Here is a 22,359-nt window from a genome sequence, read left to right as displayed (position 1 = left end):
TCTCCCCAGGAGACTGATATTCCTAGAAGTTGCATTTTTGTGATATTCAAAAAAATAAGCAAGTCACCTCTAAAACACGCATAAGCTTCTTAAATTTTAATACCCAATTTAAACCTATTTCAGTTCTGCCTCATTAAACTTACTAAAAAGGTGAAAATTATTCACAAGTAAAAATCCTGATAGCAACATGATTCACTGAGATAAATCCTACGTAACTTTACCACGTTACTCTCTAACATTCTATAATGCAGTTGTCCAGATGAAAATTTACCTCCATGACCACTTACTCCATTAGTTGGCAACATTCCCTTTCTTTCATTTCCTACCCAGAGGCCAGAAGATTCCAGGCAAACAAGGCATTTTGATTTCCATAGAGCACTTACTTTCCTTTCAGGAGAATACTCAGACGGTCGTCAACTGAGGTTAGCTCCTCTACAGCATAGCTTTCGCCCTTTTTCAATGTTTGGATCATGCAAAACTGTCCAGTTAATCTTCTGAATAAATCTGGAGACACACGGAGGGGTTCAAACAATCGCCGGTAGATGCTTTTGAGTTCCTTTTCGATCTTTACCTGAAAGGAAGCAGTGACCGAATGCCACATCTAATGCAGCAACCCCGAAACATCAGCTGCTGTGGTCTAAGTAGAGTTTTCAGAATAAATGGATCTGCAATATATGCCATCACCCTTCTATATTTTGGTCAGTGGAATCTGACACCGAGAGTAAGTGGTGATGTAAGTTTAGATGCTAAAAGGGCACGTTTGCAGTTAAGCTGAACTCGGACAGCATATGGTGAAGATCTGCACCGTTGATTACATCTCCTTCTATGCACTGTCAAGCAACCGTGGAGGTTCTGATTGTTGTCACAGGATTCACCTTGCCCATCTTAGCATTTTCTATAAATAACATATTAATAAAAGCTTTTCATTTTAGAACATTTCTGTTTCACAGAAGGAAGTTACACTAACTCTGAAATATTACAGCAAGGAAATAAGTACATAAATTAGGAATCAACTTGGAAATAAATTTACGAAGATTGATGCATTAAATGTTTTACTTATGTGCAATTATTATCCAGTGAGTTAATACAGGAAATCAAATATCCTTAGCTGTAATTACTACTTCTCATGTATTTATTCCTAAGCAAAGTGAAGAATGTAAACTTCAAATGGCTCAGTCGCCTCTGTTGTCAGACTATCCAAGGCCAAGTCAAGCCTATCTGTATGCCCAGCATTAGTCTGGGAAATCTGTACTGCATGCAAATGAACTTTTATGTTCAAGTGATCATCCATCTCAATGAAATCTGTGGCAGCTATGCCATGAAGCTACAAACCCAGGAGATCAGGGCTGCTCAGATGTTACTTGCAGCCTTTCTGACACACTCACTTTCCTGCTGTTTCATTTTAATGAAGAATTAGCATTTATATTTTTCAAAAAGATAGGCTTATAGCCTGAGAAGAAACAAAAGCACAGATACTGAGTGATTTACTTCCTTGGTGGCACTATCACATCAATGACTACTGAATCTTACATTCAGAACGTGGGATTCTAGTAAGTTCTGATATTGAGAAGCTGAAATCCTTATTATTACTATCATCTACCTTCTCCACTCTAGAGCTTTCATAATGAGTGTTTAATTCATAGATGTCTCACTTTCAGCATGCACACTAGCCAGTGTGGCACGATGAACATATGAACTGAAAAAACTGACTTAAATTCATAATCAGCTCATCCGGCCAGCCTTAGCTCAAGCCCCAGTTCTTCCATGAAGCACTATAAATTCCTCTCTTTGAAAGCATTCAGTTATCACAGGTTTTCTTGAGCACCAGTTACGTGCCAGCCATGCTTGGCTGTAACAGGGAACACAACAGTAAGTGTGGTAGATGATCCCATTGTGTGCAGCTCCTGGCTGCTTCCACCCCTGAAAGAGGATCGTATATCCTCTTACCCCATCCTACTCCACATCATCAGGCTTGGTCATGTCAGTTGCTCTGGCAAGCAGAATGGATATATGCTCCTTCTGAGCAGAAGTTTTAAGAAACAGTAAGTGTTTCTTTTGTTCTATTTTTCTCTCTGCCGTGACAATGCATGTCCAAATAGAACCTGCTGCTTCAGCAGAGCCCTGAAATGAAGAAGACACGTGGAATAGAATTACAGCTGTACACAGCTGCCACAGTCCATATATTAGGTGAGTGAAGAAAAAAGGTGTTGCTATTATATGGCACTGAGACTTTCAGACTGTTAAACAGCATCACGTAGTGAAAACTGACTAGTACAGTAAGCAAAACAGAGTGGGTTACAATGTTTGAGGAGGTCACAATCTAGTGGAATGTCTATGACACATATCAATCTGTATCAGGGAAATTGTCACTTCCTAAGAATTATCGTTTCTAACACTTTTCTATGTGCATGTCTGGCCTTGAACATAAGATTAGAGCAAGCATGTTGTCTTTTGCTCTACTGAATATTTGTATGTGCTTTGACAGTCACCAGTCAACAAACAGCTATGCAGTGATTGCTAGAGGCCATGCTATTTTCCTTTTCTGTTAGCATCAATTTGTTCTTGGTATGACCAAGGAAACACAGCAAGATAAATTGGATTGGAAAAGAAAAAATTAGATATTACTGTTTTCATTACAACTCACTGAAAATGGTGATTTCCTTAAATGAGTATTTTGGACATAGGAAAAAAAAAAGCTATTACATTTAAAAACTAGCATAAAACATAACATGAGCTATTTGTAAATCATTAGTGTGTTCTGAAAGTTGTCTATGAGCACTTAATTTTATAACTAGGCAAAGATATTACCAAATGACATTTGAACATCAATAGGAAGAAGAAATAATGAACTTATGACTAAAAAGAAAGAATACTGTCATGTTCTTTCATGTCTAAATTGCCCTAATGATTAAAAATGTTTTAAAAACTCGTTTTGGAACAAATTTCATGATATTCAAATATTTCATTTTCAGGCATATATACACAAAACGTCTCATCTTCAGAAAAATGATATTAAAGGGCCTAAAGATATTAGATGCTCATTCTCAAATATGAACAAAGTACTTGATTAGCTTTAAAATCTCTTACTATTCAATTAATTGTTAGTAATTACCGGTCTTTTCTTGTACAAAAGATATGAAAGATGCAGAATGTTGATCCCCAGGAACACTGAGTTCCAGATCATGATATCCAAGGCACATCGGTAGAGAGTGGCCCAGACGACATAAAGGGCACATCCTGTGAACCACGAAGTGGGCATGTTAGATATCTTGTAGCTTAATAAGCTTGTCTTCTAGCTTCAGCATGTAGCTTAATACATTTGTCATCCTCTGTATATGAAATAAACCAAACACATCTTGGAAATACCTGTCAAATATCACTTTGTCACATTTTGGTTTTTGTTTGATTACCAAACCAAACCACATGTTGTTGCAGAAAACTTGTAAAGTATAAAAATCATTTTTAAAAGGAGAACAGAACCTCATAATTCTGCTACTTAAAAGATAGCCACTGATGATAGTTAATACTGACTCATAGTGTTTCTGTATTTTTAACTGATGGGAAACCTAATGAATCTACAATTTAAAACTTACTTTTTTATTTATTGCAGTGATTTTCTCATTTCATTAAAGCACTTCATATCACTTCATGGGAAATAGATGTGGAAACTGTGTCAGACTTTATTTTTTGGGGCTCCAAAATCACTGCAGATGGTGATTGCAGTCATGAAATTAATAGACGCTTACTCCTTGGAAGGAAAGTTATGACCAACCTGCTGCTAAGTCGCTTCAGTCGTGTCCGACTCTGTGCGACCCCATAGACGGCAGCCCACCAGGCTCCCCCATCCCTGGGATTCTCATTACTTTGCCAAAAAAGGTCCATCTAGTCAAGGCTATGGTTTTTCCAGGGGTCATGTATGAATGTGAGAGTTGGACTGTAAAGAAAGCTGAGCGCTGAAGAATTGATGCTTTTGAACTGTGGTGTTGGAGAAGACTCTTGAGAGTCCCTTGGACTGCAAGGAGATCCAACCAGTCCATCCTAAAGGAGATCAGTCCTAGGTGTTCATTGGAAGGACTGATGCTGAAGCTGAAACTCCAATACTTTGGCTACCTCATGCGAAGAGTTGTGTCACTGAAAAAGACCCTGATGCTGGGAGGGATTGGGGGCAGGAGAAGAAGGGGACGACGGAGGATGAGATGGCTGATGGTATCACCGACTCGATGGACATGAGTTTGAGTGAACTCTGGGAGTTGGTGATGGACAGGGAGGCCTGGCGTGCTGCGATTCATGAGGTCACAAAGAGTCGGACACGACTGAGCAACTGAACTGAACTAAACTGAATACATAGTTTTAATTGATTGTTAACTGATAAACCATAATTTATTTAACTATCTCCCTGCTGGTGGACAGGTGAAATATTTTGCTGTAATTTAAAAAAATTATTTATTTTGGCTGCAGCACGTCTTAGTTGTGGCATGCAGGATCTATTTTCCTGACCAGGGTCAAACCTGAGCCCCTTGCATTGGGAGTGCAGAGTCTTAGTTACTGCACTACCAGGGAAGTCCCTGTCATTTTTTTATAAAAGCAGCTTTATATATAAAAATGTATCTGTTCTTGTGACTACTTGCTTAGGGTGGATGACCCAACAGTGAGCTAAGGGAATAAGCTTTATAGACTCTGATGACATTAAAGGACTGTTTTCCAAAAGATTTATGCAAATTTGCAATTTCTTTTGATTGGTTTTATGATGGAAGAATCAGTATATATTTTAAATTTAAAATTATCCATATCAGTTATCAGTACAAATATATCAACAGCACATACACACGGAAAAACTAAATCTTCCTTTTTAAAAAAGTTATTCACTTGCAATTTTAAAATTTCATTAAAGTGATGTGGAGGACCTGAATAATAACCCAAAGTGTAAAAATTTTAATCTTCTTTAGATAGTGAGTGAGTGAAGTCGCTCAGTCACGTCCGACTCTTTGTGACGCTGTGGACTGTAGCTCACCAGGCTCCTCTGTTTATGGGATTCTCCAGGCAAGAATATTGGAGTGGGTTGCCATAGCAAATACTGAAGTCATGTAAAATCTTATTACTTAAAGGAGACAGGATAACATGATGGAAGGACTGACTGGGAAGCTGGAGGACCCGAATTATAGTCCTGGTTTGGCTAGTGTTCTCTGGTCTTAACCTTGGATGATTGATTTGATTTATCCCAGGCCTCAGTTGCTTTATTTCTACAGTGTTGGACTAGGTGATCTCCCTTGGTCTGTTCCACCTCCAAAGTTCTGTCTTAAAAGTCATAATTAGCTTTTGCTTTTTTATACAGTGTGGTTTTATTTCTTCCCTCAATACTGTTCCTCCTGCTATAATCCCTACCTGACCCAGAGGTAACAGCCACAGAACCCTACCTTCCAGCCATCCTTCCAGCATTTTCTTTGACCCTTCCTTGTCGTTATCGTATATTTCAGGCACAGTGAGCTACTTTTCATCCTCCCTCAATGTGCTGGATCTCCCTCTCCTGTCCTTTTACCTGGATACCACACATACTCACACTCAAAGGAATCCTTTGAGTGTGAGATGAGGAATCCTTCATCTTCCCAAAGCCAGCTCCACTGCTGTCTCTGCAGTGCACCCTGGTCTGCTTTCCTGCTGAGCCCATCACCCTGTCCGTTTCTCCCTGGCACTGGAACGCCCACCTGCATCACAGCCTCTGATGTGTCCTATGTGACTGCCCACCTGTTTCTCTCTGGCCCCCCAAAGAGTGTCTTTCTCAAGGATGCAGACTTCATTGTTCACTTTCTGTCTGACAGTTTACACATGCTCAAAAATGCATCTGAATAAATGAATCACCAGGGACATAATCACATAGAGAGTAACTTGTCCAGAATCACTGGCTAAAATGGTAAATTCGTCTGTTTTAGTATTTTGATATAGATTAATTTAACTTGCTTCATCAGGGTTCACAGAGTATCTCCCTAAAATTTTATTTTAACTATTGTGTCTGGGCAACTATTTTTATTCCCAGGGTTGCTTTACTGCTCCAAGCAAGTAAACGAATATTCAAATGATAGTTAAAACTATAGAGTATTTACTATATGCCAGGCACTATTGTAAGTCAAATATCACATATACACACACACTCATAAACACTCACCTAATTCTCAAACCCCAGGAGGTGGTATTATTTTTACCCTTAGTGACACCTGGGGAAACTGAGCTATAGAAAGGCTATTGCCCCAGTTAATAACAGTTGGCAAGTGCTGGAACCAGTATTGTAATAACACAGTCTGGCTCCAAAGTTTGCACTCTTAAACACAAATGGATTTCTGATGTCTGGAAAATCTAAACAACATATGAACATGTTGTTAGCTTTATCTAAAGTACAAAAGGGTGAAGGCCTATGTTCTAACTTACTCAATGTACTGCTAATTTGCTAATGAAGGCTCATAGTTTTAGTATGCTATAGACCCTCTCTAAGACAAAGCCCATCAGATGCAAGTTATAGAAAAATTTTATATAACATCAGTTAAGTATCTTACCTACAGCTAACAGCCCCCTAAGAAGTATCATATGAAGGTGAAGTGTAGTTGGAATAACCAATCCAATTGCGAAAAAAATATTTGCTACATGAAAAACTAGATGATGTATCTCTCTCCAGTTTTCACAAGTGGTCTCATTGGAAGGCACAGGTAGGATTCTTTCTAACTCAGGTGTAAAACCTATTGCAGTTGCTTCTGCCAGTGGGCTGGACTCTGTATAATTCATCTTGAAAATTCCTGTAAAAATGAAAAAACGAAAGGACAGTCAAAAAATGACAGCTGTATCTTATCACCCACCCCCATGGGTATTAAATTATACCAAAATTATTTCTGTGAACTAGATGTTGGTAAATAGACTTGTCTGGTGCTTATGAATTAGACAGACCTAGGTTCAAGTTCCCACTCTGTCATACATTAAATGTATCCATTTTCTTATCTGTTAATGATGATAATACTTCACTGACTTTATGATGAAATACATAAAATACTTAGGATAGTGCATAACTATTCCCTGATGTATATACCTATACATATCTACATTTACCTATTAATATGTTTGTATCTAAACATACTTGGTGGGGTAGAGAGGAAGGAGGGATTTAATTAGCCTATAAACAATCACCAATATTCATAAACCACAGCAATTTAAAAGTTATTTAATATAGTTTTCTATTATGCTGCCATTAGAGACACTGAATCCAAACACAGGAAAAATGACTAGAAAATGGGTTTTCTGAATACTTTGAAAAATTAACACCTTGTTATTTACTATTTGAAGGGTTAGGATGTTTTGTTGTTGATTAGTTGCTAAGTCATGTCTGACTCTTTGTAACCCCATGGACTGCAGCCTGTCAGGCTCCTGCTGCTGCTGCTGCTGCTAAGTCGCTTCAGTTGTGTCCAACTCTGTGCGACCCCATAGACGGCAGCCCACCAGGCTCCCCCGTCCCTGGGATTCTCCAGGCAAGCACACTGGAGTGGGTTGCCATTTCCTTCTCCAATGCATGAAAGTGAAAAGGGAAAGTTAAGTTGCTCAGTCATGTCCGACTCTAGCGACCCCATGGACTGCAGCCTACCAGGCTCCTCCGTCCACGGGATTTTCCAGGCAAAAGTACTGGAGTGGGTTGCCATTGCCTTCTCCGTGTCAGGCTCCTATGTCCATGTAATTTTCCAGGCAAGAAAATGGGAGTAGCATGATATTTCCTACTCCAGGGGATGTTCCCGACCTAGGGATCAAACCTGCATTTTTTGCATCTCCTGCATTGGCAGGTGGATTCTTTACCACTAATGCTGTTGTTAATCACTATACCATATATACGTATGTACTACATTATCATACTGTTGTTCAGTCACTAAGTCATGTCTAACTCTTTGTGACCCCTTGCACTGTAGCACTCCAGTCTTCTCTGTCCTCCACTATCTTCTGGGGTTTGCTCAAATTCACGTCCATTGAGTCAGTGATTCTGTCTAACCAGCTCATCCTCTACCACCCCCTTCTCCTTTTGCCTTCAATCCTTCCCAGCATCAGGGTCTTTTCCAGTGAGTCAGCGCTTCCCATCAGGTGGACAAAGTACAGGAGCTTCAGCTTCAGTATTAGTCCTTCCAATGAATATTCAGGGTTGATTTCCTTTAAGATTGACCACTTTGATCTCCTTGCAGACCAAGAGACTCTCAAGAGTCTTCTCCAGAACCACAATTCAATATCATCAATTCTTTGGTGCTCAGCCTTCTTCATGGACCAACTCTCACATCCGTACATGACTACTGGAAAAACCATAGCTTTGACTACATGGACCTTTGTCCGCAATGTGATGTCTCTGTTTTTTAATACACTGTCTAAGTTTGTCATAGCTTTCCTTCCAAGGAGCAAGCATCTTTTAATTTCATGGCGCAGTCACCATCTGCAGTGATTTTGGAGCCCAAGAGAATAAGATCTGTCACTGCTTCTACTTTTCCCCCTCTATTTGCCATGAAGTTATGGAACCAGATGCCATGATGTTTGTTTTTAGAATGTTGAATTTTAAGCCTGCTTTTCCACTCTTCTCTTTCACCCTCATCATGAGGCTCTTTAGTTCTTCTATATTTTCTGCCATTAGAGTCATACCATCTGCAGATTGTTGATATTTCTGAGGTTGTTGATATTTCTCCTGGCAATCTTAATTCCAGCTTGTGATTCATCCAGCCTGGCGTTTCATATGATGTACTTTGCATATAAGTTAAATAAGCAGGGTGACAATATACAGCCTTGATGTACTCCTTTCCCAAATTTGAACCATGTCTGGTTCTAACTATTGCTTCTTCAGCTGCATATAGGTTTCTCAGGAGACAGGACAGGTGGTCTGGTATTCCCATCTTTTGAAGAATTTTCCACAGTTTGTTGTCATCCATACAGTCAAAGGCTTTAGTGTAGTCAATGAAACAAAAGTAGATGTTTTTCTGGAACTCCCTTGTTTTCTCCATGATTCCAGTGAATGTTGGCAATTTGATCTCTGGTTCCTCTGCCTCTTTGAAACCCAGCTTGTATATCTAGAAGTTCTTGATTCACATACTGCTGAAGCCTAGCTTGAAGAATTTTGAGTATAACCTTGTGAACATGTGAAATGAATGTAATAGTACAATAGTTTGAATATTCTTTGCTGTGCTGTGCTTAGTCACTCAGTCATGTCCGACTCTTTGCAACTCCATGGACTGTAGCCCACCAGGCTCCTCTGTGCATGGGGATTCTCCAGGCAAGAATACCGAAATAGGTTACCATGCCCTCCTCCAGGGGATATTCCCAACCCAGGGATCAAACCCAGGTTTCCCGCACTGCAGGTGGATTTTTACCATCTGAGCCACAAGGGAAGCCCAAACATCCTTTGGCATCGCCCTTCTTTGGGTTTGGAATGAAAACTGACCTTTACCTGTCCTGTGACCACTGCTGAGTTTTCAAAAATTGATGAGCTATTGAGTAGAGCACTTTAACAGCACTATCTTTTAGGATCTTAAATAACTCAGCTGAAATTCCGTCACCTCCACTAGCTTTGTTTGTAGTAATGCTTTATGTAGAGTTGACGTCACATTCTAGGATGTCTGGCTTTAGGCGAGTGACCACACCATTGTGGTTATCCAGGTCATTAAGACGTTTTCTGTAATGTTCTTCTGTGTATTCTTGCCACCTCTTTTTAGTCTCTTCTGTTTCTGTTAGGTCCTTACCATTTCAGTCCTTTATTGTGCCCACCATTGCACTCAAGCTGGAATCAAGATTGCCAGGAGAAATATCAATAAACTCAGATATGCAAATGACACCACCCTTATGACAGAAAGTGAAAGGCACTAAAAAGCCTCTTAATGAAAGTAAAGACAGAGTGGAAAAGCTGGCTTAAAACTCAACATTCAGAAAACTAAGATCATGGCATCTGGTTCCATCACTCCATGGCCAATAGATGGAGAAACAATGGAAACAGTGATAGACTTCATTTTCTTGGGCTCCAAAATCACTGCAGATGGGACTGCAGCCATGATATCAAAAGACTCTTGCTCCCTGAAAGAAAAGCTATGACCAACCTAGACAGTATATTAAAAAACAGAGTCACTGCTTTGCCAACAAAGATCCATCTAGTCAAAGCTATGGTTTTTCCAGTGGTTATGTATGGATGTGAGAATTGGCCCATAAAGAAAACTGAGTGATGAAGAATTGATGCTTTTGAACTGTGGTGTTGGAAGAGACTCTTAAGAGTCCCCAGTCGGTCCTAAAGGAAATTCATTTCAGTGTCTGACTTTTTGCGACCCCATGTACTGCAGCACACCAGGCCTCCCTGTGCATCACCAACTCCCAGAGTCCACCCAAACCCATGTCCATTGTGTCAGTGATGCCATCTAACAATCTCATCCTCTGTCATCCCCTTCTCCTCCTGCCCTCAATCTTTCCCAGCATCAGGGTCTTTTCAAATGAGTCAGCTCTCCGCATCAGGTGGCCAAAGTATTGGAGTTTCAGCTTCAGCATCAGTCCTTCCAATGAACACCCAGGACTGATTTCCTTTAGGATGGACTGGTTGGATTTCCTTGCAGTCCAAGAGACTCTCAAGAGTCCTCTCCAACACCACAGTTCAAAAGCATCAATTCTTTGGTGCTCAGCTTTCTTTACAGTCCAACTCTCATATCCATACATGACCATTGGAAAAACCATAGCCTTGACTAGATGGACCTTTGCTGACAAAGTAATGTTTCTGCTTTTCAATATGCTGTCTAGGTTGGTCATAACTTTCCTTCCATGTAGTAAGTGTCTTTTAATTTCATGGTTGCAATCACCATCTGCAACCATGTGATTTTGGAACCCCCCCAAAATAAAGTCTGACACTGTTTCCACTGTTTCCCTATCTATTTGCCATGAAGTGATGGGACCAGATGCCATGATCTTTGTTTTCTGAATGTTGAGCTTTAAGCCAACTTTTTCACTCTCCTCTTTCACTTTCATCAAGAGGCTTTTTAGTTCCTCTTCACTTTCTGCCATAAATGTGGTGTCATCTGCATATCTGAGGTTATTGATATTTCTTCCAGCAATCTTGATTCCAGCTTGTGCTTCTTCCAGCCCAGTGTTTCTCATGATGTACTCTGCATGTAAGTTAAATAAGCAGGGTGACAGTATACAGCCTTGACGTACTCCTTTTCCTATTTGGAACCAGTCTGTTTTTCCATGTCCTGAATGTTTATTGGAAGGACTGATGCAGAAGCTGAAGCTCCAATACTTTGGCCAACTGATGCAAAGAACTGACTCACTGGAAACGACCCTAATGCTGGGAAAAATTGAAGGCAGAAGGAGAAGGGGACGAGAGATGATGAGATGGTTGGATGGCATAACTGACTTGATGGACATGAGTTTGAGCAAGCTCCAGGAGTTGGTAATGGACAGGGAAGCCTGGAGAGCTGCAGTCCATGGGGTTGCAAGGAGTTGGACATGACTGAGTGACTGACTGAACTGAACTTGCATAAAATGTTCCCTTAATATCTCCAATTTTCTTGAAGATATCTCTAGTCTTTCTTATTCTGTTTTCCTCTGTTTCTCTGCATTGTTCATTTAAGAAGGGTTTTTTTTTTTTTTTTTTAATCTTGCTTTGCTATTCTCTGGAACTCTGCATTCAGTTGGGTATATCTTTCCCTTTCTCCTTTGCCTTTTGCTCCTCCTCTTTCGTCAGCTGTTTGAAAAGCCTCCTCAGAATACCACTTTGCCATCTTGCATTTCTCTTTCTTTGGGATGGTTTTGGTCCCTGCCTCCTGTACAGTGTTATGAACCTCCATTCATAGCTCTTCAGGCACTCTGTCTACCAGACCTAATCCCTTGAATCTATTTGTCACTTCCACTGTATAATCATAAGGGATTTGATTTAGGTCATATCTGAATGGCCTACTGGTTTTGCCTACTTTCTTCAACTTAAGCCTGAATTTTGCAATAGGGAGCCCATGATCTGAGCCACAGTCAGCTCCAGGTCTTGTTTTTGCTGAATATATACAGCATCTCCATCTTTGACTGCAAAGAACATAATCAGTCTGATTTTGGTATTGACTGATTGGTATTGGTGATGTCCATGTGTAGACTCCTCTCTTGGGTTGTTGGAAAAGGGTGTTTGCTCTGACTAGCATGTCCTCTTGACAAAACCCTGTTAACTTTTGCCCTGCTTCATTTTGTACTCCAAGGCCAAACTTGCCTGTTATTCCAGATATCTCAACTTCCTACTTTTGCATTCCAATCCCCTATGATGAAAAGGACATCTTTTTTTGGTGTTAGTTCTAAGCATTGTAGGTCTTCATAGAACCAGTCAACTTTAGTGGCCCTGCACAGCATGGCTAATAGCTTCATTGAGTTACACAAGCACCTTCGCTGTGATAAGGCTGTGCTCCATGAAGAAGACATTAACATATACACACATAATAACTATATTACTATAGTCATTTATATATACAGAGAGAGTTAACATTTACTCCTTTAACCTTCTAATTTAAACATTTACTTTCTTTCCCATAAAAATTCTAGTTAGAAGGATCTCACAAATTGAAAAGTAATAAACTTCCAGGTTCTTTATATGTAGGAGGGGTCATGAGTATGCATTTGACTATTTAATATTAGAATCAGTAGCAAATACATTTCAAAGAAAATACATTTTACACATGTTTACATAAACCTTAACACAAAATGGCACTACTTCACGACTATATGATCAGTCTTCTCTGGTACTTTAAAAATTTTATTATTAATTATACAAATTGGTCCCTGACAAAAACTATGTAGATTTACAGAATAAGTGAATTGTTCTGTTTCAGGGAAAGAATTCCAAATGGAGACCCAAAATATGTTAAACATTTCATTTAAAAATATGAATTTCCTTCCAATAAGTTCACACAATAAGCCATATGTTTCCATTTCTTTCTTTTTCATCATACTGAAGTAAAGGTTTCAGGTGATAGAATGAATTGGTATCAGGTTGGCCATTTTTCAAGGATGTTATTAATACATTAATGTGAAAGAATTCCACATCTCTTAAGACGATAGAAAAACACGCATGCCTAAATTTACAAACAGTAAATAAACAAGTCAAAGATCTCATCTCATAATTCTAAAACGGTTCATACATATAAGGAATAGTTGACTTAGATATTGATTTTCTGAAAAGAAAGAAATCATAGAAATTCAACTACTTTTTAATTGACGTATACGTGATGTACAATATCATATGTTACAAGTGTATGATACAGTGATTCACAATTTTTAAAGGTTATGCTCCATTTATAGTTATCATAAAATACTGGCTATAGTTCTGTGTTGTTGTACAATATATACTTCAAGGATTTGAATAGGCTTATTCAAGCCCATTTTAGGATGGTGGAATCATTATTTTAATAACTCAATTTATACAGTTTGTTTTCAAGAACCAAATCAGAATTAATCTCACAATTTTTTCAAGAAGGAGAATGATATTAAATTCCTCTATCACTCATGATGTCAACATCAGCCTATGCATTAGTATCATATAAGCTAAAATTCACTGCCATTTCTACTGCATTTTAGAATGTGTTTTCATTTCCATTGTCCCATTTGTTCCTCAAATTACCCTATGTTCCCTACAAGGCAGACTATGTCATATTCATCTAGGTATATCCAAGCCTAGTCTCTGTAGAGAATGCCAGAGGCAGAGGTAAAAGCCATATGTAAAGTATATAAAAATGACAAACACTTTTAGAAATTACCTTTCAGTCTCCCCAAGCCTAGTAGTAAAGGCAGGAGACCGCCAAGCCTTCCGGAGGTTGAGAGTCAGGTTCTGTACTATGAGCTCCAGGAAAGCCAACCTAAGTAAGAGAAAGTCACTTCTGCTCTTTGGGTGGGTTTCTTCCTGAGAATTGAGACAACTGGACTAGATGGTCATTGAAACCTTTTCAAGTTTTAACAGCCTGTGGCTCTAATAGAGATTTACACAGTCAGTTAATACGTATTCTCTCTCACATCCACATGATTATACCTGTATTGTCAATTAATCCACTGTAATTCAATTTCAGGCTTTTAAAAGTTCTCCAAGTGGAACTAGAAGTACCAATTTATGGTCAAGAAAAATGACAGGAAAACGATGATCTACTAGCCCAAGAACCAAGGACACAGTAACATGGATTTTTAAAAAGTGAATTAATCCTATAACATATTTTGATGTAGCACACCTTATTAAAATACATAGTCTATATACTATATAGTTATTAACACCTTATTAAAATACATAGTCTATATATTATATAGTTATTAACATATGATTCATTTTACTTGTATGTTTATATGTCTACTATTTATCTATAGGTCTAGTATTTACCTGTGTATACTTTTCTGTATGTCTATTTTGAAATGCCAGTGATCTACTGTCAACAAATATTGATAGGATCTTGCCGGTTTCAATTTCTTTTGACGACTACCTAATGGATTCACGTGGCTTACACTGAATTATCCTTATGCAGAGAATGCACGGGTCTAACGGAGAGAGGTTAGACGGGTAAAATGATAAGCATTCACATTAATTCTGACTAAATCAAGAGCAATTTTCTTTCTTGTATTAGTTTCCTTGGAGTCTAATTTCTTAAATTCCCTGTTCTAGTAAAGTCCTGTTGATCTGTTGGTTTTCAAATAGGTGTGTGCAGGGCTCAGTAGCTAGATGGTGAAACTAATCTTAATCCTTTACCAAACTGCAGAAATGTAAAAGGTAACAACAATGAGCAAAAGTTGTGCTCCTAGACTGGCTCAATTCATTGCAGAACCCTAACTGAACCTTTGTTTATTTTCGGAATGGTAAAAGGCATTATGTTACTAAGTCTTTTCACACTTAGTCCTGCTTCAAAAGCCAGCAGTTTCTGGGACTTGTCTGGCCGACAATCGGGTTTCTCAAAGCCTCCGAAACGACGGAGAGAGGGCGCGGGTGGATCACCGGTCCCCTACCCATCTGCACTCCCCAGGCGCCCGGCTCACCTCGCTCCTCAAAGAGGAAAGGCCATATCAACTGTTCTTGGTCCGAAGCTCTCGGGCCCAAGGGGTGTGCAGTGAGCTCCCTGACTCACCTCGCATTCCCAGCGGCAGTCCAGGGCGGGCGACACGGTGGGCCCGGCTGCGCGCTGCCTACGCGTGGGACCCGGAGGCCCTACAGAGGGTGAGGAAGAGCGGTACTGGGTTCGCGGGTGGGGAGCCCTGGGAGCGTTGCGGGGAGTGGAGAGGCTGAGCTCACCCAGGGCTTACGGGCAGCAGACCGCGGGAACGGACACCCGATGGGGCCGGGGCACCCGAGGACGCTGGCATTGCCAGACTCGAGTGGCAGCAGTTGACATTTGAAGGTTTGTGACCGTGCTGTCCAGACCCCGGGTGAAGGGCGGCTTCCAAGGACAGGGAACCCCACGAGGGCGCGGCCAGAGAGGAGAGGGCGGGGTTCCCAGTGGTCCGGAGCACGGAGATCCCGCAGCCACCGCCCGGGAGGACAAAGTTGCTCCCAGCGGAGCAGGGATCTAACTTTCACTTCCCGATTTAGCCTAGAGAGCGCGATCCTGCAAATAACCGGGCGCCCTGGGGGAGCCCGAGGCAGCTGTTCCTCTCGCTCCTTACCTGGCTCGTCCCTGGCGCGGAGCCCGGGCGGAGCTGGCCAAAGTTTAGTGCAGCAGCGGCGGCTGAGGGGGACACAGACTTGGCCACCCGACGGGAGCGCGACGCGAAAACCTCAGCCGATCCCGGGTTGAGATGCTGCTCCTCCGGTGCCGGGTCCGGGCGCCGGCAGCGGCTTTGACTAAAATAGGCATCGCGGCAGCTGCGGCTGGGGTTGGGGCCGCACCGCGCACGCGCCCGGCGTCCCTGCGCCCCCCGGCGGGCGGAGTCCCCGGCCTCAGCCAGGATTCCCGTCCTGGCTCTTGCAACTCCGCTGCCGCGTCGGCACAAGTGTGGTCCATTTGAAACACCCGCTTTTTCTTTTCTGGTTTCCTCTCTTCTTCTGGGTTCTGCCCTTGTTTGGGCACGAGTGAGGGGCGGGCAACATCTTGGGGCCAGCGGCGAAGGTTGTTCATCCTCATGGGGATAACTCGAAGCGGTCGGGTCCCAGGAGAGAGAAAAATCAGGAGAAGAAAGAAAACTAGAATCATTTCCCCACAAAGTCGCCTAACTCCTTTCTAGGATAGTCGCTCGCATCTGAGCACAAGGCGAAAGGACCCGGAGAGCGCCCAACTCTGGAGTCTGAACCTGGCGGCGGAGCTGGCGGTTTGGTCCCCACCGTCGCGGACGCGGGATGGCGCCCTCGGGGAGCCGGCCCTGCTGCTGCTTGGGGGGCCACGCGGGAGACTTCGACACCAGCCACTGTTTTGTTTCCATCGAAAGAAGGTATTGATCTGAAATTTGCATTTCCGTGGCAACGCCAGGTCTCCACTGGAGGCGAAGCTCCACCGGAATTTGCCACGTGAATTTGGCAGATTCGGGACCCCTAATTTGAAAAGCCAGCTTATGAAAGTATGCCCCAATCAGTCTTTACTGTTTATAGAGGACAACTGTTTGGGGGTAAGAAATGCTAGGCAAATTAATGAAAAATAGGTACAGGGGAGGAGTTGGAGGACAAAAGGGGAATATTAGCTGGGCATTCACAGTTTCCACCCCAAGTGTTCCATTGACGGACAGAGTTTGTGCCGAGTATTAAAGTGTGAGGTCTTTCGTGTGTGCCAAACATGCTCCAGAGACCACGGGCACATTATAAAGTGAGTACTTGGGTGTGGACCCTTGCCAGGTGTGTCTAGTGGAGAAGCAGTGCCGCATCTTCTTCAAGAACATGGCTCAGAGTGCTTCAAAGACCAGGTTAGAATCCTTCCTCTACCACCAGCCCTCTGTGTGGCTTTGGGGAAGTTACTTAGCTTTTCTGTGCCTCAGTTTCCTCTTTTATACCTTGGGGATGATGATGATGATCATTGCACCTGTCTCAGGACTGTTTCAGAGAAGGCAATGGCACCCCACTCCAGTACTTTTGCCTGGAAAATTCTATGAACGGAGGAGCCTGGTAGGCTGCAGTCCATGAGGTCGCTAAAAGTCGGACACGACTGAGCGACTTCACTTTCACTTTTCACTTTCATGTATCGGAGAAGGCAATGGCAGCCCACTCCAGTGTTCTTGCCTGGAGAATCCCAGGGACGGGGGAGCCTGGTGGGCTGCTGTCTATGGGGCCCCACAGAGTCGGACACGACAGAAGCGACTTAGCAGTAGCAGCAGCAGGACTGTTTGGGAGACTAATTGATTCAATATGTATAAAAGGCTTAGTATGTATTACAGAGCAAGTTCTGTGTGTATGGCTACATATTCTACTTATAGACCTCCTTCTCTATCATGTTTGAAATTTGCTGTATCTATCCAAAATTTACTTTCAGGGCTACTTCTTCAGAGTCTGTTTCTTTTTTAGATGCACTGCTAGCAATTTTGGTAGCTACCACTACATGCAGTTTAAGATGTAGGTTTAATCGTAAATGCGCACAAAGATTTTGCATGGATAATCATTGGAGAATGGCTTATAGTAATGAACACTGGAAATAACCTAAATTCTAATCATAGGGGACTAAGTAAATTTTAGGTCATCCAAACAATTACCTATAATTGTTCTAAGCAGCTATTAAAAATAATTCATAGAAAGATATTACAGACATAATAATATCTGCAAATTATACAGAACAGGGGTCAGTAAACTTTGGCCCAGAGACCCAGCCAACTACCCATCTAAGATAGTTTTTACATTTTTTAATGGTTGACATCATCAAAAGAAGAACATTTCATGATGTGAAAATTATATGAAATTCAAGCACAGTCTTCATAAAGTTTAATTGGAACCCAGCAAGCTCATTAATTTATGACTGCTTTTGGGCTATATTGAGGAGTTGTGATAGAAACTATACGATCTTGCGGAGCCTAAAGTTTTTACTATCTGGTTCTTTACTGAAAAAGTTTGCTTCCCCTTGATATAGAGTATACTTTGTGCCAGGCACTTTTATAAGTGGATGTAAGTAGCTATATTAAGCCACTGAATCCTCATGATGGACTCTATGAAGAAGTAGTTACTATTATTATCTCCATTTTGTAGATGGGAAACTGGGGTAACAGAGAGGTCGAGTAGGCTGCTCAGGGTCACACAGCTAATGAGAAGCTGGGCCATGATGTGAATCAGGCAGTCTAATTCTGGAGTTTATGCTCCTGTCCACTACCTATGCAGTTCCTGCCAACTTCTGTCACTTCCTAGACTGCCTCCCATAAAAAGATGTTAAATAGAAAAAGGCAAGTTACAAGAGTGTGGAGAACATTACAAATCACCCAGGATGTTAAAGTACTTACATTTCTTACCTCAGGGTACTGAAGTTGTAGATGATTTTTCTTTTTTTCCTCCTCTTCTCCCTCCCTCTCTCTCCTTCCTTTCCTCTTCATCTTCATTCATCTTCCAACCTCTCCTGCCCCTCTTCCTGCTGCTGCTTCTGTTAAATTTTCTATGATTATTATATGTTAAAATTTAAACACATACTTACTAAAATAGAGCCCAGGTTCTGGCTTTTGCATACTGGAATGGCAGACTCCAAAGGTGTAGTTATGGAGTCAGCTGTTACAGGACATCCTCACTCCTTACCTAACAGGATAAGATGTCTGCGAGGCAATCATGTAAAGACTGCATACTTTTATGAAAAGAGTACTGCATTTGATATCATCAAACTTGAGTCTTGGCCTTGGATAGAGCCTGTTTTCTTGGAGTCTGTGTTCCACAGAATGGTTGGATTGAATTTAACCCATCTCCTTCACTATACCCTGTCTAAGGATTCAAAGCATAATTTTATTTTTAAATTTCTTACTGTTGATATATGAATACCAGCTCTATAAAATTAGAAATAAGAATTCTAGACATAAAAACTCAGGTTTGGGAGTGCCCTAGTCTCCTTGGTCTCCTTCTGCTGGTCATGGAAAGATCAGATTGAAAGATTCGGAGAACTGTGTGAAAACAAATATGATGCAGAAGGGTAGCTTGCACAGAAATGTAGAATAAAAGGATATGAGGCATAAATAGCAAAATGTAGGGAACTTGTCTCCTCTGCAAAAGCTCTGGCTAGTACAGGTTGCTGCTGCTGCTAAGTCACTTCAGTTGTGTCCGACTCTGTGCAACCCCATAGACAGCAGCCCACCAGGTTCCCCCGTCCCTGGGATTCTCCAGGCAAGAACACTGGAGTGGCTTGCCGTTTCCTTCTCCAATGCATGAACGTGAAAAGTGAAAGTGAAGTTGCTCAGTCATGTCCGACTCTTAGCGACCCCATGGACTGCAGCCTACCAGGCTCCTCTGTCCATGGGATTTTCCAGGCAAGAGTACTGGAGTGGGGTGCCATCGTTGGATCGATATAAATAATTATTTCTACCTTTATTTCCCTATGGGCATCATAATGTGCTTTTATCATTTGAACAAAACCTTGATGAAGTTTAAAAGTTCAGATAGAGTAAGTTTCATGAAAATAAATCAAGACCTGAGGAAGTCACTGGTTTTAAAATTATGTAGCATTACCTTCTTTACCTCTATCTGCCCTTGGTTACATTGGTGTATATTCAAATGTTACTGCTAACTGCATGAGGGTCATAGCTTCTGGTATGGTCTCATGGTAGACAGTTCTGATCAGCAATTAAACAGTAATTTGGTTAAAGTCTTTCTTTTTTAGTAAAGTAATTTAATAAAGTTTTTATTTTTTGAAGTATAGTTGATTTACAGTGTGTTAATTTCTGGTGCACAGCAAAGTGATTCAGTTTTATACACACACACACACACACAAGCACACATTCTTCTTCATATTTTTTCCATTATGGTTTATTACAGGTTGTTGAATATAGCTCCCTAGGTTATACAGTAAAGCCTTTTGGTTTATCCATTCTATATGTAATAGCTTGCATCTGCTAATCCCAAATTCCCAATCCATTCCTCCTGCTCCTCCCCTGCAGCCACTATGTCTGCAAGTCTGTTTCTAATTGATATGTAAGTTTATTTGTGTCATATTGTAGATTACACATATAAGTGATACAATATAGTATCTGTCTTTCTCTTTCTGACTTCATTTAGTATGATAATCTCTAGGTCCATCCATGTTGCTGCAAATGGCATAATTTCACTCCTTTTATGGCCTAGTAGTATTCCATTGTGTGATCTATGGCACATCTTCTTTATGTATTCATCTGCCAGTGGATATTTAGTTTTTTTTCTGGGTTTTAGCTGTTGTAAATAGTGCTGCTGTGAACATAAGGATGCATGGACCTCTTTGAATTACTTTTATCCAGATATATGCCCAGGTGTGGGATTTCTGGGTCATATGGCAACTCTATTTTTAACTTCTTGCTGCTGCTGCTTCTGCTAAGTTGCTTCAGTCATGTCCGACTCTGTGCGACCCCATGGACTGCAGCCTACCAGGCTCCTCTGTCCATGGGATTTTCCAGGCAAGAGTACTGGGGTGGGTTGCCACTGCCTTCTCCTAAGCTTCGTGAGGAACCTCCATACTGCTTTTTCCGTAATGGCTGCACCAATTTACATTCCCACCAGCAGTGTAGGATGGTTCCCTTTTGATTAGATTCTTTCTGTACTTAAGCTCATTAAATATTACATTAACTCTTTCATTGACCAGTTTGAAAACCAACCTCACTAACTGTTTTTTAAATTTATTTTCCTTTTTAAAAAAATAATAGACTTGGTTTTGTTAGAGCAGTTTTAGGCTCACAGATGATCAGGCCGATAGTGTAGAAAGCTCTTATGTACCCCTTTCTCCCTTGCTCAGTTTCCCCTGCTGTTAACATCTTGCATTGTTGTTGTTCAGTTGCTCAGTCCTGTCTGACTCTTTGCAACCCCATGGACTGCAGCATGCCAGGCTTCCCTGTCCTGCACTATCTCCCGGAGTTTGTGCAAACTCACATCCATTGAATTGGTGATGCCATCCAACCATCTCATCCTCTGTTGTCCCCTTCTCCTGCATGCTATCTTTCCCAGCATCAGGGTCTTTTCCACTGAGTAGGCTCTTCTCATGAGTTGGCCAAAGTATTGGAGCTTCAGCTTCAGCAATAGTCCTTCCTGTAAATATTCAGGGCTGATTTCCTTTATGGTTGACTGGTTGGATCTCCTTGCAGTTCAAGGGACTCTCAAGAGTCTTCTCCACACCACAATTCAAAAGCATCAGTTCTTCAGCACTCAGCCTTCTTTATGGCCCAACTCTCGTATCCATACAGGACTGCTGGAAAAACCATAGCTTTGACTATATGGACCATTGTTGGCAAAGTAATGTCTCTGCTTTTAATTATGCTGTCTAGGTTTGTCATAGCCTTTCTTCCAAGGACCAAGCATCTTTTAATTTCACGGCTGCAGTCACCATCTGGAGTGATTTGGGAGCCCAAGAAAATAAAGTCTGTCACTGTTTCCATTGTTTCCCTATCTGTATGCCATGAAGTGATAGGACCATATGCCATGGCCTTAGTTTTTTGAATGTTGAGTTTTAAGCCAGCTTTTTCACTCTCCTCTTTCACCTTCATCAAGAAGCTTTTTAGTTCCTCTTCACTTTCTGTGATTAGGGTGGTGTCATCTGCATATCTGAGGTTATTGATATTTCTCCCAGCAATCTTGATTCCAGCTTGTGCTTCATCCAGCCTGGCATTTCTCATGATGTGCTTGCTCTACATATAAGTTAAATAAGCAGGGTGACAGTATACAGCTTTGATGTACTCTTTTCCCAATTTGGAACCAGTCTGTTGTTCCATGTTCAGTTCTAACTATTGCTTCTTGATCAGTTATACAGCTTTCTCAGGAGATAGGCAAGGTGGTCTGGTATTCCAATCTCTTTCAGAATTTTCCACAGTTTGTTGTGATCCACACAGTCAAAGGCTTTAGCAGAATTAGATGAAGCAGAATTAGATGTCTTTCTGGAACTCTCTTGCTTTTTCTATGATCCAATGGATGTTGGCAATTTGATCTCTGGTTCCTCTAACTTTTCTAAATCCAACTTGTACATCCGGAAGTTCTTGGTTCATGTACTGTTGAAGCCTAGCTTGGAGGATTTTGAGCATGACCTTGCTTAGCATGTGAAATGAGTGCAATTGTACAGTAGTTTGAACATTCTTTGGCATTACCCTTCTTTGGGGTTGAAATGAAAACTGATCTTTTCCAGTCCTCTGACCAGTGCTGAGTTTTCCAAATGTGTTGGCATATTAAGTGCAGTACTTTAACATCATCATCTTTTAGGATTTGAAATAACTCAGCTGGAATTCCATCACCCCCACTAGCTTTGTTCGTAGTGATGCTTCCTAAGG

General features: G+C 41.2%; 1 protein-coding gene across 3 annotated transcripts in view; it reads right to left on the bottom strand.

Moving 5' to 3' along the window:
* Window positions 1-15,906, bottom strand: part of POPDC1 (popeye domain cAMP effector 1) — a 50,745-nt gene extending 34,839 nt beyond the window's left edge. Inside the window, exons 1-5 of one of the 3 annotated variants that reach the window (XM_070376540.1) lie at window positions 15,643-15,906; window positions 15,019-15,187; window positions 6,546-6,782; window positions 3,113-3,237; window positions 384-571 (exon numbers count right to left, since the gene is read on the bottom strand). In XM_070376540.1, the coding sequence (XP_070232641.1) occupies window positions 384-571; window positions 3,113-3,237; window positions 6,546-6,771 (539 nt within the window). In that variant the 5' untranslated portion in view covers window positions 6,772-6,782; window positions 15,019-15,187; window positions 15,643-15,906. The remainder of the gene's footprint in view (window positions 1-383; window positions 572-3,112; window positions 3,238-6,545; window positions 6,783-15,018; window positions 15,188-15,642) is intronic. The other 2 variants (XM_070376538.1, XM_070376539.1) reach the window with 2 other exon arrangements.
* Window positions 15,907-22,359: the final 6,453 nt, after the last annotated feature.

The sequence above is a fragment of the Bos mutus genome, chromosome 9 (genome assembly GCF_027580195.1).
Source record: "Bos mutus isolate GX-2022 chromosome 9, NWIPB_WYAK_1.1, whole genome shotgun sequence".
Lineage (NCBI taxonomy): Eukaryota > Metazoa > Chordata > Mammalia > Artiodactyla > Bovidae > Bos > Bos mutus.
Note: the sequence above shows the minus strand (reverse complement) of the source record. Positions and strands in the feature narration are given on the sequence as shown.